The 25497-nt window shown below is 49.3% G+C and overlaps 1 protein-coding gene across 3 annotated transcripts in view; it reads left to right on the top strand.

Moving 5' to 3' along the window:
- The window catches only part of PXN (paxillin), a 44699-nt gene extending 19358 nt beyond the window's left edge, over positions 1–25341 (top strand). Inside the window, exons 2-15 of one of the 3 annotated variants that reach the window (XM_074554088.1) lie at positions 4396–4622; positions 5096–5211; positions 7063–7202; positions 7579–7780; positions 8231–8366; positions 12432–13469; positions 14270–14536; positions 15061–15468; positions 16068–16148; positions 18253–18423; positions 18768–18941; positions 19488–19569; positions 19932–20080; positions 21986–25341. In XM_074554088.1, coding sequence (XP_074410189.1) covers positions 4396–4622; positions 5096–5211; positions 7063–7202; positions 7579–7780; positions 8231–8366; positions 12432–13469; positions 14270–14536; positions 15061–15468; positions 16068–16148; positions 18253–18423; positions 18768–18941; positions 19488–19569; positions 19932–20080; positions 21986–22252 — 3458 coding nt within the window. In that variant the 3' untranslated portion in view covers positions 22253–25341. Of the gene's footprint in view, positions 1–4395; positions 4623–5095; positions 5212–7062; positions 7203–7578; positions 7781–8230; positions 8367–12431; positions 13470–14269; positions 14537–15060; positions 15469–16067; positions 16149–18252; positions 18424–18554; positions 18623–18767; positions 18942–19487; positions 19570–19931; positions 20081–21985 lie in introns of those variants that run through there. The other 2 variants (XM_074554089.1, XM_074554090.1) reach the window with 2 other exon arrangements.
- The last annotated feature ends 156 nt before the right edge of the window (positions 25342–25497 follow it).

Here is a 25497-nt window from a genome sequence, read left to right as displayed (position 1 = left end):
AGGTGTCTTGGAGTGCTTTTTAGTGGTAAAGGTGTCTGATGTGGCATCATTCTTTAACTGTCCCTCCTCCACAGGAAAATCTTTGTAGAAAACCTGCCTGAATTCAAACAGCAATGTCCTCCCATATGGGGAGGATGTGGTTTGAGTAACCCTCAGGACTAAATATGATTTCATTTGTGTGTGTAATTTTTGGGTTGTCCAGTGGAGGGGATTGAGTCTTTGTCCTTGTGTTTTCACACAGCTTTGCCAGGTGGCTGGCCAGGTTACCTGAGCCTGTGGAGGACCAGCTGTGCTTATGCTGAGGTGCTCAGGGCTGCAGTGCACAGGGATTTAGGGTTTCCTTGGCTGTGTAACTGCTCCAGAGTAGCCATGACAAGCAGGAGTGTCCAGGTTGGTGGTGTTATAGCAAGTGTCCCTTTTGCACCCTCCTGAGAAGCACTCTGTGAATGGAGTGGAAAATACACATTTCTATATGCACAGCCCATAGATAGCTGACCCCTACCGAGTCTTTGGAAACCGGGGTGATTCTGCTCCGTGCACGTCTCTGAGTTGACATTTTGTCTGTGGGTTGTGCTAGTGGCTTGTTGTAGTGAGAGTGGAGAGAGGGGTGATCCTGGGGAGGAGCAGTGGTTTGAAGGTTCGTTGTAACTCTGGTTTACTTTACTGCTACAAAATGGTTAAATCTATTCTCTTGAGATGACTGCATGTATAATCTTCATCCTTGGGAGGCTGTGCCTCCTAGAGCCGTGTCTGTGGGTTCCAGGGAGTATTTGGGGCAGCGGTGAGGCTGTGGTGGGTCAGGGTGTGTGGCTCTTTCCGGAGCTCTGGGCGGTGGCTGCTGTGAAATTCGCCTCTCCGTGGGGAGGTGCACACGTGGCACCGCCGGGAGTTCCTATGAGCCTGAAACAGGGACAGGCTCCCGGCTCTTGGGGGCTGAACAGGTGAGCTGGAGGCGCTGCCAGGCTGGGCAGTGCCGTGCGATTCGTCGCTGTCCCTGTGAGGTGTTGGTGGTGCCCTCTGATGGATGGTGGGCACGGGCCCGAGTCGCTGCCTTGCGGTGGCACAGGCAGCTGCTTCCTACGGGCTGATTCACACGTCCCGCAGCACTGTCCCTCAGGGGTCACCTTGGGCAGGAACACTTCATTACCCACTGAATCGATCGAGACTGTAATATTTCTATTTAAGCATTTAATATTCCATTTAAGGAGCAGTCACTGTTGTGAACTCATTGTGTGACGAGAGGTGCAGCATAAGGCACAGCATCCCTGTCACAGTTCATCAGGTTACAGATGCTGGTTCCTTTTGCAAAAGAGAGAGTGATGCATCTTTTTCTGTTAATAAATCTCCATTCTTTCCCCTCATCTCTTATCTCATATTGTCTTCTGCTAGTTGTACAAATCCTAAATGAATGCACGGTGCTTTGGGACCTCTTGGGATGAAGTGCTTAATGGAAAACAAAATGTTAATCCCTTTGGTTAATTTTTGGTTGGGTTTTGAATAACAGCCTCAAGTCACGCTCTGGAGCTCCTTGGGCTGACCTCCACAGGGACCTGCAGCCCGTGCCTGTGCACTGGGGAATGGCAGGGTGATGGCTTTGGGGTGGGACGGTGCCGCTGCCCCTCTCACCCTGCCCTGGCCGGGGACGTTCTGCTGCTGCCGCCGGGCCCTTTGAACGGGCGCAATTTCCCATTTCAGCAGAGTTTCAGGGAGCTGTGGTTGCTGATGAGATTGGGTCCGGGAACCGCGACGGGGAGGGACTCGAGTGGGGAAGACCTTCCCTCTGTCATGGCTGTGAGCCTGGGGCACAGGGAAGGGAGGACAAGGGGACTGCAGGATTTGGGGGCGAGCAAGCACTTGGGAAAATCCTTTCACATCGGGAAACCCGTGTGTGAGCGCCTTTCCTGTCCCGCCGGCTTGGGGTGGTGCCTTCGTGCAGCTGCTTCGATATCAGTTGTAAAGTTGGAGTTGAGTTTGAGTAACGGAGTAATTCCTCTCCGGCCTTTTCTCCTCCCTCCGCTTTCCGTTCCTCGGCTTTGCCTTGTTTGCTCAAGTCAGGAAGAGGGAGGGCATGGGGGCGGTTAATCATTAACCTTAACTCCTTCACAGCCGTGGGGCTCAGTGCTCCTGGCATTTCCAGACCTCCCTTCTTCCGCAGACCTGTAAAAGTAAATCAGTGCGTGTAGCCGAGCTCACTGTGTGTGTGCCATCAGCAAAAGGCAGTGGGTGTCTGTCTGTCCCACGGTCAGCAGCACAGAGAGGAGCCGAGCAGGGCAGTGTCTGTGGTGAGATGGTTACAGCTGCCGCTCCTGCACTGAGGGCTGGTGGAGGGTGGAAAAATGGTTTGCGTCCCCTCTGCAGGGCCGGAGGAGCCCAACACCCTCACGGGATTTTCACTTCCTGGTGGAGTTTGAATTGCCTTTGTCATTGGAGGGGAGAAGCAAAAACCACTCCTTGTAGGCAAGCACTTCTCTGGGAGGTGGTGTGCGTGAAACCTCCAGTCACAGGACCTGCCTGGCTGTAGGAATTGCGGTTCATCGGCAGTTCCCTGCAGGTACGTGCCTTTCACTCTGCAGCCCACCAGCTGTTCCTTTGCTTGAAAAGAAGATTCAGTTCATTTTTCCCCAGCTGTGCAATACTTGTCTCCCTTCAGAGAATCTGCTTCTGGGATATTTTGGTCCCTTTAGGAAGATAGATCCTGTGACTTTAATGTTTTGGAGCATCTTTGGTGTATAGAAATAATTTAAGACAGCATTTAATTTGCTAATGGCTGTATTCTACTCTCTGAGTGCAGGACTGCTTATTTTTTCTTTTGTGATGCTTTGGGTTTTTGAAAAGAGTGAATATAAAAGCAGCACCTTCCTCGTGTTGTAATTCAATAATCCTGTCCTCTTCCAATACATTTTCCTGAAGGCTTGCTAGGTGCAGTGGCTGCTCTGGAGTGCTGTGCTCAGGAAGTGGCTCAGGGCTGCAGGTGCTGCCCGGGGAGCTGTGGGCAGCCATTACTGTGAGCAGTTGCTCGGTCGCTATTCTGGTGCCACCAGCTCCTTGTGACCTGGTGGGGGACACTGCAGGGTGGCCACCGTCAGGCTGAGCCCCTGTGCCCAAACCTGAGTGTCAGGTACCTGCTGTGTGCAGGACAAGGGGTCTGCTGAGTCTCTGTGGGGACAGCTGGGTCTGTGCAGGGGGAAGGGAGATCCAGGGGGGTTCACAGAGTGTCCCCTCCCAATTCTCCTGAAGTGTGTTCCTGTTTTGTGGCTGAATTCCCCATCTCCAAAGGGACCTGGCGGCTGCGTCCTGTGAACATGGAGAGTGCTGATGTCTCCAGTGAGCTGACTCCTCTCTAACAGCCTTGCAGAGGTGTGCACTGGTGCTGCTGCCCCAGTGCAAAGCTGGGCACGTGGCCAGCGAGGCTTTCTTTGGAAAGTGAGCACAGCACAGACCTGCAGGCGCTCACTGGAGTTTCCCCTGCAGGAACTGCAATGGGCTCTGCAGGGTGGGCACACGGGCTGGAAGGTCCAGCAGGTCAGGATTTGCCTTTGAGTCACCCCAGAGGAGTGCAGGGTTGGGAATGGGCAGAGGATACATTTGCAGGGAGAAATCCAGAAGGCTGGGAATGCCATTTTATGCCTAAACTCTGATGGGACTGTGAGATTTTTGAGAAGTGCTGACTGTGTGATGTGGGTCCTCTGCCTGGCATGAGTGACTGTGTTTGTAGCTGGTGGAGGTTTTCCTTCTCTTGGGGAATTTGTGAGCAGTCTCCACCCATCTGGTTAAGAATTGTTTCCAGAAGAAATGGCGTTTACCTGGCAGCCTCTGGAAACTTGTTAACTGTTTGTATGATGTACTGAGGGGGATTTTTGTCAGGAGAACTGAAATACATCCTTCTGCTGCTCTGATGGACTGCTCTGAACATTTCAGGCTTCTTCCCTACCTTTGGCTCTGGAGAAAACACCTCCTGAGCTCTTGTTTCCTGCAGAAAGCAGTGCCTGCGGCCACAGTAAATGACTCTGTGATGATGTGGGGCCTGTAATTAGTCTGTGTCAATATCCTGTTGGAGTAGATCTCTGGACAGGCTTGCCTAGGTTGCACTTCTGCAGGGTACAGTGAGACTACGGGTTCCTGTTGTTGGGTGTTTTTCCAGTTAAGGCAAAAATCTGAGACTGACACAGCTTTTCTGGCTGCTTTGCTACATCTTGGTGTTTTCTTTGTAGGACAAGATTGATTAACTCGTTCATTCCTGAGCAGCAGTAGTGTTTTTAAAGGCATTTGGTAGATTACCCAAGGTGAAAAGTCCTCCCAAAAATCTTCTGACACAGATACATTAAATGAGAATAAAGAGACAAAGCTCTAGTCCAGGCTTTTACCATTTTGTTGCGTTGTTTTGCTTTCCTGCAGATGCCTTACTGGCAGACCTGGAATCAACCACCTCTCATATCTCCAAACGCCCAGTGTTTCTCACGGAGGAAACTCCTTACTCCTACCCAACTGGAAACCACACCTACCAGGAGATTGCGGTGCCACCCCCGGTGCCCCCGCCGCCTTCCAGCGACGCCCTCAATGGCACCGTGATCGACCCCTCCGAGCAGTGGCAGCCCAGCACACCCAGATACGGCCACCAGCAGGTGAGAGGGGCTGTGTGGGTGGGAGGGTGCTTGTTTTGGGAGTGCAGGGTCTCTCAGCAAAGTAAGGAGGAGGAAATAGGGAGAAGTGAGGATGAATTTGGCTGTGGAGCAGGGAAATGGGGGAGAGCTGGGAGTTTTTATTAGAATTAACTGGTTGGAGCAAATGGCAGAAAAGAATTTGAAAGCCATCGTCATTATGCTGACAAAATGGTGGTGTGATGAGATTAGTGTTAGTCATCTGTCTTGAGCCTGTGGAAGGCAGACTGGGGGTTTCCAGCACAAATCTGTGACTCACAGGCAGGTCTGAAGTAAGGGGAAAACTGTTCCTGGTGTAGCCCATCTGATAGACACTGGCTTGACTCAAGAGCAGATCATTTATTTTGTTCTGCCCTGTCAATGCATGGGTTTGCAATGCAGTAGTGTACATATTTGTTTTGTATTCTCTGTTTCCAATGAAAATCTTGTTTCCACAGCCTCAGTCCCAGTCTCCTATCTACAGCTCTAGTGCCAAAAGCTCCAGTGCCTCCGTTCCTAGAGACGGGCTCAACTCTCCTACTCCCCGTGCCAGTGAAGAGGAGCACGTCTACAGGTATCCTGTCCCTTTTGAGATAAGCCTGCCTCACAACTTGAGCTTGCTGAGGGTCAAGCTGCTTTCTATAAGTGGAAACAAACACTGCTCTCCGTGTGTGTTACATTGCTTTGTGTCAGTTTTGATTGCCTCTTTTGTAACACACCACTGTAACTTTCATACTCACTTCAAACTTTGAGCTGGCCCTTGGGCTTGCTCAGCTGCAGGAGGTTAAGGATCCATCAGACACAGCAGGATCTGGATTGTGTTGTGAAGGACATGATCCAGACACAAGTGACAAATCCACCCCCTGCTAAAGAGCACAGAAGGTCTTCAGGAGATGGATGGCCTTGGGGTTATATCTCCCTGGGAACTCGGTACTTGTGGCCTGGAGTGTTGTGCAGGGACTTGAGTTTTCAGGTAAATTCAAGCTTCTTAAAAGTTCTCTCTCAGTAGGTGATTGACAGATAGCAAGTTCACATTTGCAGAGGCAGCTACTCTCACTCTGAGAGGTTGGAGGAGTAGCCTGCACAGTAGGACAGACCTTTCTGCTGACATTGGGATGAGTGCTGTCAGAAATTCATCCTAGGCACCGTGTTACACTTTGGAGATTGGTGTTTCTTTGGAGTCATGATCTAACCATGCCAGCTCTTTCTGCTGAGCAGGAAGTTGCTTCCAACCAGAACTAATTCTGGTTGGAGCTCAGCTCCTCTCTGGGCAGCCTAGCCAGAGGTGGTCCAATGGAGACAGTAATTGCAATTTTTTCAGATGACTGCATGCAATTAGTATTAAATGAAGGTAATTAGAGCCCTAAGTCCTCTTGAACAAGGGTCTGCCATGGCTTGGTTCTGGTGTTAGTTGTAACTGGTGTGTTGGTTCAACATGAAGTATGTTCTCCTCAGGTTGCAGTTGTGGATCTTGTTTTACAACCTGAAGAGAAGGATAACTTCCTTATGGAATTCATAATTGTCACTGGTGTTACAGGTGTCAGAGTCCTTAACCTGCTAGATACTAACTTTTTGAGCATAATGTGGTCCTGTGCACAAGGCAGAAGTTCCCATTTTGGATTTGGAAAATATCTTTTTGATAAAATAAGAACCTCTAGAGCATTAAAAGTTATTTGTAAAACCACGAGCAAAAAATGTTCCTGCCACTGACAATGGAAAGACTGTTAGTACACTGTAAAAATCACTGCATTGAGGTGAAGTTCTGCTTTGGAACAGTTTGCAATTCTGTCTGGTAAATGATATCACCCATATAAGACTAGCAGTAATTACAGATAGTGCCTTATACATGCATGAGTGTTTAGCACAGTAGAAAATAATAACAAGTTACTTTCTTATGAATTGACTACAATTCCCCAAATTAAAGGTGAGAGGACGTGGGGAGACCTTGAGTGTTGCAAGAGGCTATGGCATATCCTACTGCTTCTCAGTTTCTGCTGCTAACCTGAGGCTTGTGCTTTGCCTCTGTCTCCAGTCTGTGCTGGCCCTGCATTCCCTCGCTCAGGGAGGAGGACGTTGCTCTTGGTGTGGTGTCAGCAGAAACAAGCCATTTTCCCGTATGTGAGCTAATGGTTCTGCTGCTGTTCTCTGCATTTTGGATCTACAGACAGTTAACTCTTTCCTACAGGACTGGGCAGCACATAGTCCTGAAATCAGAGGCCCTGTCCATCAATGCTTTTTTTCTAATTTACAAGAATAGCAGTGGCTGTGTTTAGTCATGTCACAAAGCATGTGTCTTCTTTACCCCCAGAGCTAAAAGCATCAGCCTGAAAAGATCACAGCATATGTCTAAACTTCGGGAACCCAATGAGTTTCCCTCCATCCTTTTGCTGTATCTTGAAGTTTCACATTTCCCTTTTATCTTCAGTTTCCCGAACAAGCAGAAGTCTGCGGAACCGTCTCCTACAATGACCAGCTCCTCTCTGGGCAGCAACCTCTCAGAACTGGACAGGCTCCTTCTGGAACTGAATGCTGTTCAACATACCCCTGCCAGTGGCTTCACAGCAGGTAAGGAATAGGAAGACATTTGGTATGAGTGGATAATTTGATTCTCAGAATAGTACCTTGCTTTTTCTTTCCAACATCCTTAGTGAGGGGGACCCCTCCAGCCCTTAATCAAAGATTTATTTACTGAGGGTGGGATCTCCTGAGGTCTGAGCTGCAGCACCCTGCTCAAAGCAAGGCCAACTTCAAAACTGCCTCTAACTCAAGTTTCGGAGTTAGTTTAGGTTGCTCAGGCCCTTGCACTGTTAACTTTTTAATATCCTCGAAGATGGATGTTCCACAAGATTTCTGGACAATGTTTTGTACTTGCCTGTGATTAGCAGATGTGTGTGTGTGGAATGGGGCTCTGAATGGCTCTTTTCTGCTCCCCTTTCTTCAGATGAGGCTGGCAGAAGCCCATCACTGCCCAGCGTGGCTGGCCCTCACTATGTTGTCCCAGAGAACAGCAGCTCAGGGGGAGGGAAGGCTGCACCCCCGACAAAAGAGAAGCCAAAGCGCAATGGTGCCCGTGGGATTGAGGATGTGCGTCCCAGCGTGGAGAGCCTGCTGGATGAGCTGGAGAGCTCCGTGCCAAGTCCAGTGTGAGTAATGTTGGGGTGGGATGGGCTCCTGGGGGAATGGTGACTGTAGTGTAGAGGTAGCTGCTGCAGGACAGTGATGGATGGAAGATGGGCTTTGTCTAAAGGGTCAGAAGTCAGGCGGGTACTGGTGCTTTGTAATCTACTTCTGGATGGAAAAATGCATAAGTCATCCATTAGAGTGCAGACTGTTCAAGCTCAGATTTACAGCTGACCACAAATACAAAATGAACATTCAGGAATCATCTGTTTGGTAGTGGATGGGATGTGTGTGCACACGTGAGGGAGGCAGGGTCTGCACGTGCTGGGGAAGCTGGGCCAGGTTGGGCTGTGCTGATGAAACTCCTCATGCTCTGCTTACTTGGGGGAACAGTGGGACTTCAGTCTAGGAGTGCCCTCCAATGTTTAAACACGCTCTTGTTAAAATTTTATTTTAATTTTCCCCCTGGCCAGGCCTGCAATCACTGTGAGCCAGGGTGAGGTGAGCAGCCCCCAGCGTGTCACGGCCAGTCAGCAGCAGACCCGAATTTCTGCTTCTTCAGCTACGCGAGAACTGGATGAGCTGATGGCATCTCTCTCTGACTTCAAGGTACCCTGTCTTGGCAGATTAATGCTTCTTCCTGTCCCTACCCAGCCCAGTCTCTCTTGCCTGTTAACCACATTTGCTGACCTCGGTTGGTTTCCAGAATGCCTCCTGTCCCTCTCACATTTGCTCTGATAAACTTCCTGTGGTGTATTTGTGCTTTCTGAGTGGGGCTGTAGGTGTCCTTGACTGCTATAAATTGTCATCACTGGCAGGGGAAGGCAGTTCTGGGATCTGTTTTTCCTTCAGTTCTGCAGTTTGTCTGTTTGCCAGAGATAATGAGCTTTGTTACTGCTCAGTAGAGTGAATTATTTTGCTGTGCTACAACTTAATGAGAAGGAGAGAGGCATGGGACACCACTCTGCTTTCTGACAGAGACCAGGCCCTTCTGTTCTGTGGGATGACTCCTCTCTGGAGTGTGTTTTTACCCTGATGTGCTTTCCCTGAGGAAAATGGATATTCCAGGCATTTGGTGTGAGCACTGAAGCGTTTACCTCAGACAGAAGGAGATTTCAAAGGTTTTATCTTAACCCAAAATCTCTTATTCACCTCAACATGGGATTAAAGTTTCAGTTTCTTGTGGGGGCAAAGGACAGCAAGTACTATTCAGTGTCAGCATATGTGCTTGAATAACTTTTTCTTTATTCATGTGGGTGTGTTACCACTCCTGCGCTGGATGATGAACTATGGAGGTTGTTCTCAGGAGATTTCATGAAAAATACTTTCTCACTTTCTACTTTCAGCTGCTTTGCTTATAGTTTTACTGAACTGTTGACTTGGATTTCTTCTGAGAGAGATGGAGAAAGCAAATATTTCTTTGTTAGGTTTGCCTTTTTTACATACCTATCTGCTTTCTAATCCTAAATCAGTTCCTAACTCTCTTTATTCCTGTATGGAAGATTTTGCTGGATGCTTGAAATTTCTTGTGTGTGCTGAACTCCATCCCCTCCTAGATGACATTGGGTGGGGCAGCCAGAGCTGAGCAGTGTTTTGTGGGGAGAGGTGTAGAACATGTAGTGACAGCTTTTTCTGTTTGCTGTTCTTTCTGTGCTTGGTGAGTCCCATGGAGATCAATACAACACCCAGAGCTGGGACAGGTGTGTGAGCACTGAGCACACGTGTTCTGAGAAGCTTCACTTGCCTTGTCCTTGCTGGAATAGGATTCAGTCTACCATTCCTGGCACATGCACCTAAATCAGTGAGAACCTGTGAGTTCCTCAGTGTTTTCTCTAGACTCACTGTAGTTGTGTTTAGTCACTTGCAAATTTGGGCACCTTAGTGTTGCCTTTTTACTCCTCCTGATGTCCTAGGGTGTAGTGCAGGGTAGCCACAAGCTCTGCTCAGCCTGGTTGAAGCACTGCAGTGCTGGAGAGAGTTCCCACTGGTGCTTCTGGCATTCCGTGCCCTGCTCCTTCCGTGTGCTGTGGGAGCTGAGCCCTGTGGCCTCGTGCCCCTGCTGCTTTTATCAGAAACCAGCTCAGGGTGTGGCCCAGCCTTTGCTCCCAGCTGAGCTCTCGGCAGCTCAGAATGACCTTGCCCAGCGCAGGTTTCATTGGTGAGAACAGGGAGTGGACATTTTAAAGTGTGGGTGTTCAGTGCTTTGCACTCTTGAGAAGCTTTAAAATCTCCGCTAAAACCTGTGTGACAGAAATGAGCTGCTGTGGCTACCACCACCTGCCTTCCTGGCTTAGTTTTCAGTTGACCTCAAAGACCAAATTGAAATGCAGCAAGATGTTAAGATTTGGGCTTTATTAAGCACAGCATTGATACTTTTGTGAAGCATTGAGCTCATTTGTGCCTAAACATTCTTCCTGGAGCACAAGAAACATGGCTTCTGTGATCATTTCCCTTTTGCTGATGATGTCACTGACTGTTTTTAAGTTAATTTCCTTTTCTCCTGTTATCCAGGTTGCTTCATTTTCCCTTCAGTCCTTTTTGTTTGGTTATACCTCTTCTGTTTGTGCCAGCTGGGGATGTTAACTTGGCTGTAAAAATGTATTCTAGTCTGTACCAGTGTCAGAATGTAAGAGAGACAAGGGGAGCCCTTGTGGAGGTGGAATATGAAAGGCTGCTGTTGGAGCATCAGACCTGTGTGTGACTGCAGGATATAGGATAAAAACCCCAAATATGATATGTAATTAGCTGGAATTGATAGAAGTTGCAATAGATGAGGATGGGAGGAATGGAGGGCACTGGTGCTTGATTTACCTTGTACCCCTGAGTAAAAGGTGATGATTCATTACCCTTTTATTATATTTTGCTCACCCTGATTTGTTGCCCCTCTTTTTGCTTACAGAATCCATTTGATTTTGGTTATCTGGTTAATCGGTCATCAGGCACTGAGATTACTTAATGCACTTGTTTTTTTACCCTCTGCCATTTCTGTGTAATGTGATGCCTGCTCACTGCATGGCTGGATACTTGCAGTTAACTGTTCTGTTACTGTGGAGTGCTCACCCATGGCTCTTACTTTGGAATTAGTATGGTTTCAGTATGTTGAAAATACTGTTTGAGCACAATGCCTTGAAAGTGACTGACTTCATTTTAGGAAGTCTGGAAGCCAAATGTGAAGTACAGCATCAAACCAGGTTACTTTTACAGGTGCACCCAGCTTAGGCAGAATTAAGGGAGAGGGCATATTGGGATATTCCCACATTTTAATATACTGGCTAGTCATTGTCCTGTCAGCTGTGACTGTGGTCACAGTAGCCTGGCTGTGCTACTCGAGAGGAAGAGAATCTGTAATGAAATTTGGTCTCTTATTGCTCTTTCCTTTCTGAGAACAGTCTCCTTGCAGCACTGCTGGTGTGACTTTGCAAGGGTGTGTGTGTGCCAGCTCCTGGCCCCTCAGCATGGCAGGAGCTCAGATCAGCTGAGCTTCATTCTTCCATTTACTGACAGATTTTGTGCATGTTCTGGTTAATTGTATAGTTTTTTTCATTATAAGTATTTCAGAAAGGTAAGTGGAGACTGAGGTAGCATACCTGGGGCTTAGGAACTTATGTGCCCTTCCACCTCAGAGCACAAGCATCTGACTCCTTTAGGCTTCTCTGGAAAATATGATGAAGAGTTAGAGCAGGTCTTGATAACTCTTGGATTTGGAAATCCTTTGTGGGTACATTTTTAAAACTGAGAAGGCACAGTCTTGGTCTCAGGTTGTCCAAGTTGCTGTTCTGAGTGTCCCTTTCTAAGGAAAAGGAGTACTGTTACTTTGTCTCCTAGAGTTTAGTCAGGAACCACTGGAAGTGGGGAAAGAAGGACCCATGATCTTTTGTTTTCATAAGATCCTGTAAGTCAAGGAAAACCAAAACCTCTGTATTAATTGTTCTTCTTAGAATGTTTTTTGGATCAAAATTAATACTGATTTTATTACAATGTCAATGTGGAGTCTTTGGCCTAGGGGGAAGAGGCTAATCTGCCACCTAAGCAATGCTCACAAGGGCATGGAATGACTGACAGGCTCGTATAGATTCAGTGTGTGTCGCTTCCAAGGTGAGATTAGTGATGTGAATAGAACAAAGCCCATGTCATCTGCTCTTTGCTGTGAATGCCCTGAAGCTTTGTTTTCATTGCCATGTACTCAGCCAACTGGAGCATTTTATTAAGTGTATCAAGAAGAAAATGTCATGCTTTGTTCTATTCATTGATTGAATTTTTTGCAGCTTTGGAATACAAAATTTACATGTCTGACTGTGAGCTAGTTTACGTGACCTTTATTCACAGTCGAGACACTCCTGGGTTTGGAGCTGCACTTCCCAGCAGTGGCAGTGGCCACGCCACGTCCCCATCACAGCTGCAGGTGAACTCTGAGCTGTCACTGAGGAGGAGGGCCCAGGAAAAGGATCCCAGTGGCTGTAGAACTCGTGAAGATCAGTACAATGTCATACTGGTTCTGCTCTTGGGTGTTTCATTTTTTCTTCCTTAATCTTGGAAATAAGGATTTGGGTCAACATGGGTTTTTGGTTTGTGAGTCATGATTCTTATAATGCTTAATTCTGTGCCTTTTTTAATTCTCCTTATCTCTGTCATTATCTTTTTCTCTCCTTATTCCTTCTATCTCTTCTTTTGCAGACTAGTTCCACTGTGTCTCTGATTTCTGAATCTTCCCTAGAACCGGTTCCCAGTTCAGCAAATGCAGACTCCAGCAACGCTCCTCACAGTTTAGCAGTGCTGTCCCATTCCAAACACCCTTCTGCAAGTCACAGTGGGGACTCAACGGTGCCAACATCTGTCCCCCCAGCAGACACCTGCATTGAGGAAGGCAGTGACACTGCAGTTCTGCCTTTGTCAGGGCACCCTGCTGCCCCTCCACCTGTGCCCCATTTAGCACAAGCTGTCCCTGTGCCCCCACCACGGAGCTCCTCTGGTTATGCTACTCGTGGGGAGCAAGTGGCCTCTGCCAGCTTAGTTCAGCTGAACAGAAAGCCTGACTCTTCCAGAAATACTTCCCAGGCTGTGCCAGCTTCCAGCGTGGAGCTTCTCTGTAGGTCTGCTACTGTGGAGGCACGGGGCTTAGGTTATGATGTGGCAAAAGAGACTGAGAAGAAGGAGCAGAGAACTGACCCCAAAATCTCAAGTGTACCCATTTCAAAGAAGGGGAAGATAGCCAAGGAGCTGCATCAGCAGGGAGCAGCACTCAGGGACAACTCAGCTCTTTCCTCCCAGGGCAGAAGTGTGGAAACAGCTTTAGATGAGCTGTGGCCCCTGGAGCTGCCTGCACATGTGCCAGAGGTGCATGCAAAGAATGACCGTGTTTTGGATTCTGTTAATGAACCTTCTGTTGTTGCCCTGGATCGGTGGGATGTCTTCCCAGACACTAAAAACCAGTTGGGCTTTGTAGCGAAGCAAGGACAGGAGCTAAAAGCTGAAGTGCCACATGACACCAAGGTATACCACAGTCCTGATGTGGGCAAGAAGAGGCAGGGCAGAGACAGAACTCCTAGGAAGGCAGGTACTGCTAACACGAACAAGGCCAGAGGAGACCAGGAAAAGGAGCAATTCAGAAGCTCTGCAGTCACTCCAGAATCTCCTGAAACCTTTGGGAAGGCTGCATGGGATCTGCCATGTGTCTCCAAACCACCCATTGAGAGGATTTCTGCATCAGGCCAGGCAGGCACTGAGTGAATGTAGGAGTAGGGCAACTCCTAGCCAGGACTGTTGAGCCAGCACACTCACAGTGTGTGCATGCAGTGAGTGTGCCCCAGCTCACCCCACTAACAGCACGAGCTCTGAGTGGTGTCACTGACAGCTGCATCTCACAGGGCTTCACAACCCCCAGCTTCATCTTGTGGTCTCTCCTGCATGTGATTCAGCAGCACAGAACATGGCAGTTTGTAGGGACTTCCTTGTGAAGTGGACTTTCATTCCCTAACTGGGGTAAGGCTCAGTCCACAGAGACCTCCAAAAAGCTGAAAGGGCTGTTTCATGCTACTGATTGGGATGGCAGCTCCTCTGCTCTGTTTACTGTTTTAGGTCTCATTACTGAAGCTGACAGTGTTCCTTTCCATTCTGGAAGTACACTTTGTGCACCAGACATCTCTGACCAAGAGCCTTGTGCCTGTCAAGGGCAGACACAGAGGCACAGCTCTGTGCCCTTGTGATGCTGAGGTTTCTGTAATGCTCAGTGGAGTGCTCATGCTGCACCTCCTATCTTGGCTTCCCACTGGTTAATCTTTCCCTTCCTTTTCTAGACAGTTATTTTTGGCTGCTGTGATTGCCCTTACAGGGTTTTTCCTTGCACTGAGTCACTGTTCTGGGCTGTGCCAAGAGGAATTTTGGCATTGTGGAATAAATGCCATCACTCTTCCTGCTCACAATTGTCACTAATGTCTTTGAGTTTGTGCTATTGCATCTTGGGGCTTGCTCTGACTTTGCTCTTCTCTGCTGATACTATTGCCTTTGTCATTTAGATAAAATCTTTAATCAAGAGGACAAAAGAGACTGCGAATGTGCATCCAATGTCTCGGGACCTCTCTCCAAGGCGCAAACTAGGTCCTGCCATATTCCACAAGACTGAGTCCCAGGATCGCTTGATTGAGGAGCTTCAGGACAGGCTGGGCATCGATAACCAGGAGCAGGAAGAATGGCCAAGCCAGGATGCCTGGCTGACAGAGGGGGTCATTGTCACTGCCAGGCCCCGGGGGGAAGAGCAGAGTGGTGAACAGCAAGTAGAGAAGGTAGAAAGCAGGGTCACACATGCTGGGAAACTCCAGCATGTCCCTCTGTCCAGATCCCATTGTGTGGAGGTGCAGATTGAGTTTCTGAGCATCCTAAACAACACAAAATGAAGAAGTAACTATTCAGCCTTGTCTGGCCTGAGAGGGAAAGCAGCACAAGGTTCTAGTTCTGGATGTTTAAGAACTGGAGTGGGATCTGAGGGAGCTGCTTATGGTATCTGTTGATGCAGTCTGCTGCTATCACATCTCAAATGTCCATCTGAGGATTATTTTTAAAACCCCACTGGGAAGCCTGATACACAGGCGTGCTTTTTTTGTCCAGTGCTGTACCTGTGCAGGGTTTTCTGGGGATGAGTAAAATGGTGCTCTTCCTTAAGCTACACAGAGCAGCACCTTTTGTAGCTCTTGCTGCTTTTCCCCCTTAGATAAACATACTGGTAGCAGCCAGCCTTCCTGTTAAAGGAAGTGCTTGTTGGTTCCTCTTTGGATTTATTCTCCTTTCTTCTTCCTCCCTGTCTTTCTAGGTGGTTTTTCCTCCAGAATCCCCGCTCCTCTCCAGGAGGACAATCTCTGTTCCTGTCTCTTCCCATCTCCAGCCTTCCAAAGAATCTGCAAAGATAGTCCCTGCTAATGCTGCTCCTTCTCCTGCCTCTGGCCCTGCACCTCTTCTCTCACTCCCACCTCAGCCTTCCTCTGTGTCATCTACCCCAGCTCCTAGTCCAGTCTCTTCCTCTTCCTTCAGCTTGGCTCCCCAGCCTCTCTTCCAGTGGGAAGCTTCTGATAATGATTATCATGAGGTTTCTGTTGTGGGCACCCCTCCTAATGAAGATCCCAAACATTCCTGTTCTCCCCAGACCTGGACTCCTCGCACCAAGGCAGTTGTCTCTGTTGGCTGTCAGACTGAAGATGAAGCTTTCTTCCCAGAAATGCAGGCAGGCTTCTCTATTCTGATTTGTGTTTTTAGCAGTATTTTCCAATCCAACTACTGCTTGTAATTTGACAGCTCAGTAGATACAGTGTTCAAGGTAAAGGCTGGTATAAACTGCTGGATGGGAGGGAGGACTCATGGACAATATCTAATCCCAGCTGTAGTACTGCACAGTACATGTCTATGCAATAACTTGCTGGGATATGTGGGTCCTGTGTGTCCTGACAGTCACTTCATGCAGCAGGGATTCTCATTTCCCTCTGAGATTAAGAAGGTAACTCTGAAACACAGCCTGGAGCTCTCCCTGCCACAGTCTTTCTAAAGTGGGGGGAGTAAAAGAGGGCAGAACATGCATACTGGAAGGAGCAACTCAGCAATCCTTCCTGTGTTTGCCCTTTTATGCAGGTGTCCATTGTATGAGTGGATTTGGGAGGAGATGGCATGGTCCAGACCTGGGTTCTGCATCTCCTGCCAGGGAAGGGCTGTAGCTCCAGGGTGGTGGGGAGTCTTTAACACATTTGTGCAGTGCAGTGTTAGTGTACAGGCAGCTCTAAAGCAGTGAGCAAGAAACATCTCTGCATCTTGACCTGTTGTACTTTGCAGGTGACCTGTGCTCCTCCCCTAGTCCGCAGTGCCAGTCTGTTGGCTGCTCCTGCACCCCGGGGCCCCACAGCCCCTGACAAGGCAGGATCCCCTTTCTGTTTCCTCAGCATGGTGTGTGCTCTTTGGTTGATGAGTGTGCTGGGATCTGCTCCTGGGGCTCCCAGCACTGTTAATGTGGATAATATCCTGTATTGCATGGTTTGCTACTCATAGAGCTCCTTTCTGAACCTGACTGATGGCAGATCTCATAAGGGTGGGAGTTTGAAGGGCCTTTGCACGATCAGTTTGCATGAGGATGATGTGCTGAGTGTCCCCTACAAACAGCATGGATTATGTACAGGAGGTGGAAACAAACCTCTTTCAGGTGGGGGCTCATTTGTGAGCTGTCAAGAGGGCTGGATGGCCAGGCCAGCTAGAATGGAGGTGTGCACAGGTATTTGTGCCTGCTCTGGGGTGAGCTGTGACTGGCAGGACTGTGTGCTCCCTCCAGGTCACTACAAGGGTGAAGTGCTCTGTTGCTATGTGTTAAATTCATCTCATCTCCTTTCTCCCTGGATGGTATTTATCACTTGTGTGTGGCATCTGTGCCTGCCCTGCGTGGCAATAACCCCTGGCTGGAGCAGAGAAGCTGTGATTCCTTCCACACAGTGCAGCCCTTGTCTTCCTGCTGCACCATGCAGGGAGCCTGGGCTTTATCCTGGGGCTCTGGACAGGCTTTGTCTCCAAACACTGTGAGAGTGTCCTTGCAGGTGTGTGTGTGCTTTGCAGGCAGTCACTGTAACAGTTTTTGGTAGCAAATGTGGTTGTGTTGTGTGGTGAAGGGTTTGTTTTAGGCTGAGGATGCTGGGGTGTGATGGGGCTGCTCTGTGCTGCTGCACTAGGAGAGGTCAGTTGAGAGAGGAGGGAAAAGCTGTGTGTTAGGATCCACTGGGAGTCACTGCCTGTGAGGCAAGGCTGGGGAGTGTGTGGATGTGTGTGTAAGAGCAGCTAAATTCATGTATGTCATGAATGTTTATACAAATGAGCAGAAACCAGGATTTATCACTGAATAAACTGGTCAACTGCAAGGACAAGCAGCTGCAGCACAGGGAATAGAGCTCCTCCTGTGGCTGGAAGGGCAGGGTCTGCCAAGGCTTGGAACACTTCAGCATGTCCCTGCTCCTTTGGCTATGCTGGCAGCAGGCTGGTGGGTTGTTCATAGGCATAGATTTTGTCTGTTTTAATTTACTCTCTTAGTAAAAGAAAACGTGCTCTAAACCCAACTTTGTGTGTCCCTAAACCTGACAGTAGCTATGGCAGTGCCAAGTCAGCTAAAATAATCTCTATATCCTTGTTGGGGTTTGTCTGTAAAGGGGCGTGTGGTGGCCAAGGAGAACATAAAGCTTTGTTTATAAGTTATGAACCTCAGTAAAACATTTCTCCCCTCCTCTGGAAGCCTTTCCAGGCCGTGTGTGCTGTGGTGGTGTGAGTTTCAGAAATGGCCTCTGAGACAAGCATCCAAATCCCCTTCCCCCCAGTGGTGCATTCCCAGCTACAGTACCCCTGGCAGCCCTGTCTGCACTGCCCTCTCTGTAGGCAAACAGCAGCCAGCTGGGAGAGAGTTCCTTCCTTCTGCTTCCACTTGCTTAGCTCAGGCACGGAGTGAGAACCACCTGAGAGTGAGAGAGAAACTTGGCAGACAGATGTGCTGATGGTGGTGCAAAGGGAGAAAATGTTCTGGCTGAAAGGGAGGTGAGATGAGGGAGAGAAGAGCATCTCTGTCAGAGAGGAGAGACAACTGAGAGCAAGAGCATAGGAATGGAGAGAGGTCAAGGAGAAGGGGCCCTCTGGATGGCGTCTGCTTTGTCAGCTGGCCAGGAACTGATGAGCTAAAGGGAAATTTTTGGCAGAGGCTTAGAGAGCACTGTACTGAGTGCCTGGGATGTGCTGGTGACTGTTGCTGTATGTGCAGTGAAAGAAAATCAAATTCTCAGTTCACAACTCTGCTGTTACATATCAGTTCTCTGCTTGTCTCTGCATGGGCAGAATACATGTGTGTACGTGATCCTGGCTCTCACAGCTGCTTCAGGGAGCTTAGCTGACTCCTGTCTGTCTCTGCAGGGGAGTCACTGGCAGCAACAGCAGGCATTTATCTGATCAGCATAGCAGCATTCACCTTACAGCATTTGTTTTGTCTCACCTGCAGTTCATGGCACAGGGAAAAGCTGGGAGCAGCTCCCCTCCATCCACAGCCTCCAAGCCTGGCAGTCAGCTGGATACCATGCTGGGAAGTCTTCAGTCTGACCTGAACAAACTGGGTGTAGCTACAGTTGCCAAAGGTGTCTGTGGAGCCTGCAAGAAGCCTATTGCTGGGCAGGTGAGTTGAAGGTGCTGCCTCATTGCTGGACCTTGGGCTGCAGCTGGGAGTAACGGGGAGGGCTGTTTCGTGAGGCTGGAGAGACTGGAGATGCTGGAGAAACTGAAGTACTCTATTTATCCACTGGCTAGGTACGCTGTAAGCTCCTCCAGTGACCTCTACCCTGCCCCTGAGGGACTGCCCTCTCCTGAGATGATAGGTAATTCAGTTTTCATGCTACCCCAGTCCAGGGCTCACTTGAGTAGTAGAACTTGTCATTCTTGCTGACCTCCAGCTGGTATCTTGTCATGTGGTCTAGGGGAGGGAGAGATAGAATTGTTCTCCAAAATCTGCTTTCCCCACAGGTAGTTACAGCCATGGGGAAAACCTGGCACCCTGAGCACTTCGTCTGCACCCACTGCCAGGAGGAGATCGGCTCCCGGAACTTCTTTGAGCGGGATGGGCAGCCCTACTGCGAGAAGGATTATCACAACCTCTTCTCTCCTCGCTGCTACTACTGCAACGGGCCCATCCTCGATGTGAGTTCCTTGGGGGAGCCACTGTGCTGGCGAGCTGCTGCAGGCCTGGGTGTTAAAATTCCACTTCACCCTGTGTCCTGGGTGGAAGGTTTTATTCAGGGATTTCTGCAGTTGTTCTGGCCTTCCTTTGAAAGGGAAACAACTTGGCACAGTCAAACTCTTACACCAGTGAGTGGAGTTTGTCCCTCTTACCTTTGCTGGAGTTCCTTCAGAACCCCACAATGCTCCATCATTCTGGCAATGATTTCTCAGCTTTTGTTGTTGGTAGCCTGTGGTAACAGGCACCACTGCTGGTTCTTAAGACTGGGTGGGGCCCTGTGTGAGGGAGGAAGCAGTGCCTAAGATCCTTTTAGGGTAAAAAAAAGTGTGCAGTGGGAAAGCCTGAACGAGCCAGAGGCAGGGGCAAACTGACTCTGCTCTCTAAAGGACAGTCTATTTTAATGCTTACTCTTGTCAGCACCAACATTCATGTGTCCTCTCTCCAGCCCCCCTTACTCACCTCCAATTCATTTACATGACCTGCACTTTGTGTTTTCTTCTCAACAGAAAGTGGTGACTGCTTTGGACAGGACATGGCACCCTGAACACTTTTTCTGTGCCCAGTGTGGAGCTTTCTTTGGACCTGAAGGTATTGCTGGTTTATGCAAGCGAAAAGCAATCTCAATCTCCCCTCTGAACTCCTCTGAATCAGAGGAGGGAGTGAGGCAGAGCTGCTTCCAGGGTACAGCCTGAGGCATCACAGGGGAACTACTGGAGTTCCAAGGGAGCTGTTTGTGGGGGAGGGATGGTGCCAGTAATAATGGCTTCTCCCTGGGGAGGAAGAACAGGCCTCTGCTGGGATGGGAAGGGAACAGAACAAGAAACAGCTCTGGCTGCTCTGTGTGTTAGCAGCAGGAAGGATGATCCTACTCATGGGTTACTCTGCACAGGTTGTGTGGCCACAGGTGAAGATGAGGAGCTGATCCCTTTGCCTCTCCTCTCTTCTGGCAGGGTTTCACGAGAAGGATGGCAAAGCCTATTGCCGCAAGGACTACTTTGATATGTTTGCTCCCAAGTGCGGAGGCTGTGCCCGGGCTATCCTGGAGAATTACATCTCTGCCTTGAACACCCTGTGGCACCCCGAGTGCTTTGTCTGTCGGGTAAGGAACACAAGGTCCTTTCCTGCTGCTCTATGACCCCTCTTGTTTCCACCCTGAGGCATCTGGCCCCATATCAGGGTAAGGTGTCTGTGGGGTAGTGAAGGGCAGCCAGCCCCACAACATAAAAACATGCCAGCAACCAAACATCTTCTTGTTCTCTGTTTATATTAAATTTTGGAGTTGCTTTGCTCTTTCTGTTCCCAGCTTTAACCATGGGCTTCTGCAGCAGCTCACAGATAGAGATATTTCTGTGACCTTTGAATAATTATAAGCTAAGCTTCTCTCTGAGCACTTGCCTCAGCAATCAGATTTTGAGGATATTCCTCCCATGCTCCATCTGAAAATGTAAACTAATGAAAGTGACCTTGTTCAGACAAACATGCAAGTCAATGAAATAGTGGCAGGCTCCATACAGCAGGCATAATAAACAGGAATACTGCAGATTAAATGCTTGGCACTCTTTCAGAGAGCATTGCAAATATTAACTCTTACCATCCCCAAGAGATGAGCTAAATCAGCCACAGTTTCCTAGAGTGGGAGAGAAGGCAGAAACCAGATCAAGCAGCCAGAACCACAAGCTGCTGATTCCTGTTGTGATGCTCAGAGCAGACAGTCACCACCCTGTTGGGACTGTCTGTGGCTCCTGCAGTGTTGTGCAGAGTGAGGCAGAAGCTGTGCCTGACTGGGGCTGGGGGGGGGAAGCCTTCTCATGCCTGCATTGAGCCTTTATCAAGCAGTGCTGCTTTCCTTTCCCCCTGCTGCGCCCTGAATTAGTGAGGCCAGAACAGATTTCTTCCAGGCCACAAGATGTGATTCTCTTACTGTTTCTGCAAAAGCAGAGCAAACTTTTCAGCTGCTCTGCTGACTGAAGTAACTGTCAGCATTGGTAAAGTCTTGGACTTGCTGCAGGCAAGCTGCATTCTCCTGGTACTGCAAGCGTTCAGCTGCCCCTGGCTCTGTGTGCTGTCTGCTGGACTCCTGTCCACGCGCTGCGAGCCAGCTGTGTGTGATACTCAGTGTCCTCCCTGGGGAACAGCACAGCAAAACCAGGCTTCAGGAAACTGCCTCCTCTGGGTCTTGCTGCTGAGATATTTGGTAAATCCCTCCCTTACTCTGCTGCCTCAGTTTCCCACTTTTACAAGGAGAGGAGTCTCCCCAGTCTGGTGGGGATAGTGGGTGCTTCTGTTGCAGGTTCTGCAGTGAAGTGTCCTCAGATGCTGAGGCGAGGGAGCAGCTCTGGACATTTATTAGCACACAGCTGATGTGTCCTCTTCCCCATATCTATTCAACATCCTTAGCACTATAGAACAAACAGTTTCTCCCAGCAGTGACCCATGTAACTGGAAATATTTCAGGCTGGACAATCTTTTGCAGAGTGTACCTGCCTAATGCCAGCCATTCTGGAGAGGTCACTCATAAAGATGAATTGTGCCTGATTTTCTCAGCTGGAGCCGGTCCCATGCTCATCAGGATTCTGCTGCATGAAAGTCTCTTGGTCCTTTCTTTTGCTTGCCCTTGTGGGGAAGCTGGAGTGAGGGGAAAAAAAGCCAGGGAAAGGTGCTGCAGTGTTTCCCATCTCAGGGCATGAATGGTTTTTTTCCTGGCTGGATACTTACGGTAACTCATCCATAGTATTTTATTTGTAGAAGTGAAGCCAGCTGGGCAAATGAGCTGATTAATTTCTTTGCTTGTGTCTGTATCTGTCCATTTCGTAGTCTTTTTTTGGAAGCTCTTCCTGATGGGCAGAGTTAGGCTCTGGATACCTGTGCAGTGCTGAAAGGCAGCAGTTCACCTGCCCACAGCACAGCTGGGCTGTGCCATAGAGCAGAGGGTGCTTGCAGAGCTGCCCCTCCCCACCAGCCCAGCTTCTCACACAAGCTGTCCCTTTGCTTTGTCCTGCTGCAGGAGTGTTTCACCCCGTTTGTCAACGGCAGCTTCTTCGAGCACGACGGGCAGCCCTACTGCGAGGTGCATTACCACGAGCGCCGCGGCTCGCTCTGCTCCGGCTGCCAGAAGCCCATCACAGGACGCTGCATCACTGCTATGGGCAAGAAATTCCACCCAGAACACTTTGTCTGTGCCTTCTGCCTCAAGCAGCTCAACAAAGGAACCTTCAAGGAGCAGAACGACAAGCCCTACTGCCAGAACTGCTTCCTCAAGCTCTTCTGTTAGAGGCACTATAGACGGGCACTCAAGCATCTTTCTGCCACCCCCTTGGCAGTTCTGTCTCTCTGAACATTACTGTGATTTAGGAACCTTACCAGGCAGGGGAGGAGGGGGGTGGGGGGTGGGAGGTGCTGCTATGGAGAGGCAGTAGATCCAGAGATGAGATGGACCATTAAACTGGAAACGCCCTTGCTGTGTCTCAGAAGAGAGAGGCTGAGGTCCCTCACTGTGGTGTGTGTGTCTGTGTGTGACTGACAGCTGAGCTTAGCTCGAGGGCTCTAACAGGGAGACTTTCCCAGCCCCCTCCTGGCAGCAGGAGGCTTTGCCAGTGCATTTCAGCCTGTGTCAGCTCTCTGAGCAAACGGTGACACTTGCAGACAACACAACCCTCTGCTTTGACACCTCATTCTCAGGCTTTTGCCTGCTCGTGTGCAGGGTGACAGTGCAGCGAGGCCACCCTGTGACCTCAGTGCCACCCTGGCTCTCCTCGCAGTTACACTGCGTGTGTGACTTGCTGAGGGCAGAGCATCAGCACAGGCAGCCAGGACCCTGCAAGGGTCTCTCCAGTTCCATTACACTGTAAGGAGATAATACCACTTACTCTTTTTTTAATTAAGAGGAATCAAGATGTTACTGTGTGGGGTGTTTTTCTTTTTTTCCCTGGTTTGTTACTCCCTTTCTCAATGCCTTCTCTCAGCACACTGGAGCAGGACGTGGGGTAAGCCCCAAGCATCCCTCAGCACTGTTGTGCTCTCCTGTGGGGACTGCAGCTCCATAGGCACCCAGGCCAGCTCAGGGAATCTGCTCCCCTCACCTGCTGCTCCTGGCAGAGGAAGAGGCATCACCCCTTCCTTACACACAGGTGCAGAGAGGTTAGAGCAGCCTTTTTCATCCAGCCCTGTCATAAGCGAGTGTGACGTGCGAGTGTTTATCTGCCCTGGGACTCTCCCATCTATCAGGGCCTCAATCTGTCACAAGAGTGGCTACAAGGAAGGGTTTAAGAAGCCAGGAAAAAAAATTCCTAAATTTATATCCTTTCCTCTTCCAGTTTGCTAATGAGACCTATCAGCCCCTTGGTGTTTCCCTTTTCTGTGCTCCTGTTAAACATGTTCTACTGAGAGATGCTACAGCAATAACCTTTTATATTGACTGTTACTGGTATAACAAGTCCTGGGGGGTCAGGTGTGCATGACACACTTGGAGTTTTACTATCAAAGTGAATACTGTATCCTGTCTTTGATAAGAACTGTAGATTTCTACACTGATTTTGAATTCATATCTAATTTACTTTTAATCCTCTTATACAGAAATTGGTTTTGAAGTGATTTTAAGAAAGCAACTTTTATATCAAGCTGTGCTGTTCTAGGCAGTGTGCCAGTTGTGCTGGTTTACTGCATCTGTAATCTCAATGCTTTATTAAGCCTAACTAACATTCAATATTTCCTTTTTGTTGCGGGTTGGGAGGGGCTGGAATCTATGGGCAAGGGAACATGACTTGTATTTTTTTTTCTCTAGCACAGGCAGGTGATCTGTGAATAGATTTGAGTTTTTTTTTTTTCCCTCCTCTCGGTCACCCAAAAGTATAATTTCGGTTTTTATTGTAATCTGTAAACTGCTGTATTTGAATCACCTGCCGTTCTCCCAAAGCCCAGCTTCCAGGATGTTAAAAGTGAGTCTTAATATGCTAGGGGGGAAGGAGTTCAGATCTTTTACCTTGGTTTCTCTTCTTCAGCTGCCTGAAACCAGAACAGGGTTAATTGGGGAAGGGGCTCCTTTCTTTCTGTGGAAGAAAGGTCTTGTGACTGAGGAGAAGAGACTGGGAGACAGAGTCTGTTCCCGACGAGCCGTGCAGCTTTGGGCCAGTCACTAAACCTTACTGTGCCTCAGTTTCCCCATCTGTAAAATGGGGGCAGTTTAGCCTGGATTTGTGAGGTTATTGTGAGACCTAGCTGATGTTTGGTAAAGCACTTTTAGGTCTCTGGCTGGAGGGTGCTGTGGAGAGGGAAGCACTGTGCTGAAATTCCCAGTGGCATACCAGCCCTGGGAGCAGTGTTTGGAATTCCTGCTCCAGAGAGCTGCAGCTCTGTCACCATTGCCATCTGGTTGTGTTTGCAGCTCGGCAGGTGCATTCTAGGGCTCCAGGGGTGTCAGAAACCAGCCCTGAAACCCATGGGTCACTGTCCCATGTAACCTCATCACGGTGCTGCGCTGCCCTGCTCAGGTCACTGAAACTGTCCCAATGGATTTCCCCCAACAAACAAACCTCAGTGTGTGGGTGTGAGGCCAGAGGGAGCTGTGGGAGCGCTGGAGCTGTGTCAGCTGGGCTGAGCACAGCTCTGGGAAATTCTTGAGGCAAGAGGCCTTGTGCATTTTCATCTTGTAGTCTATTTGACTTAAAATGGATGTTCCTAAGCTGCCTGTGTTTATTTCTGGAATAGTCATCTTCCTTGGTGCCACTGAAGGGACACACAGCTGTTGTGTGCAGATGCTGGAGAGGGGTGAGATGTTTCTGGCACTGCCACTTTATGTGACACCTGCAAACTGTAATCCTGTGCCTCAGTTTCCCTGTCTGGGGAGTTTTTAACCTACCTCACTGCTAGCTGAGGCTTTGTCAGTGACTCTTGTGGCACACCTGGGTGCAGGGTGCTGTGTGGGCTGTGTGGTGCTGAGAGGATGCTCCTCTGGCCTTAGTGCTTAACCGAGATGATGTCACACTCACCTTCTGCCTTCATCTGGTGTCTGATATGCTGGGATGCCACACCGATGCTACTCTGCCAAATAATGCCTGGTGGTGGCTGCGGCCGCTGTGGGTGTCCAAAATGCCTGTTCGTTCAGTACAGCTGCAGTTTTAGGGCAGCGCAGCCGCTGTTGGGCTGTGGGGGTGCTCCGGGAAGGTGTGTGTGTGCCCCCGGGCCAGGCGCTACCCTGGGAAGGCCTTTCGCATCATGGCTGGGCTGGGGGAAGCTCCGCTGGGTCGACAATTATTTGATTCTCTCCTCCCTTGTAAACTTCTAACTCCGCTTTTTTTTTTTTTTTTTCTCTCTCCATTTAAAATTCTTGCAGTTATGCCAATAAAATTTTTACCAATATAGTCACGCCTGTGTCGCGGTTGTTTTCTGCCCCCGAGTTTGTGAGGGAGCGGAGCCCGGGCGGGCCCCTCAGGGCTGAGGGGGGGGGGCAGTGCGCTCCTCCGGCCGCTAGGGGGCGGCGCGCGCCCGGCAGCGCGCTCTCCTGCGCCCTTCGCGCCTTCC

This window comes from Zonotrichia albicollis, chromosome 18 (genome assembly GCF_047830755.1).
Source record: "Zonotrichia albicollis isolate bZonAlb1 chromosome 18, bZonAlb1.hap1, whole genome shotgun sequence".
Lineage (NCBI taxonomy): Eukaryota > Metazoa > Chordata > Aves > Passeriformes > Passerellidae > Zonotrichia > Zonotrichia albicollis.
This window is presented reverse-complemented; position numbering and strand designations above follow the sequence as displayed.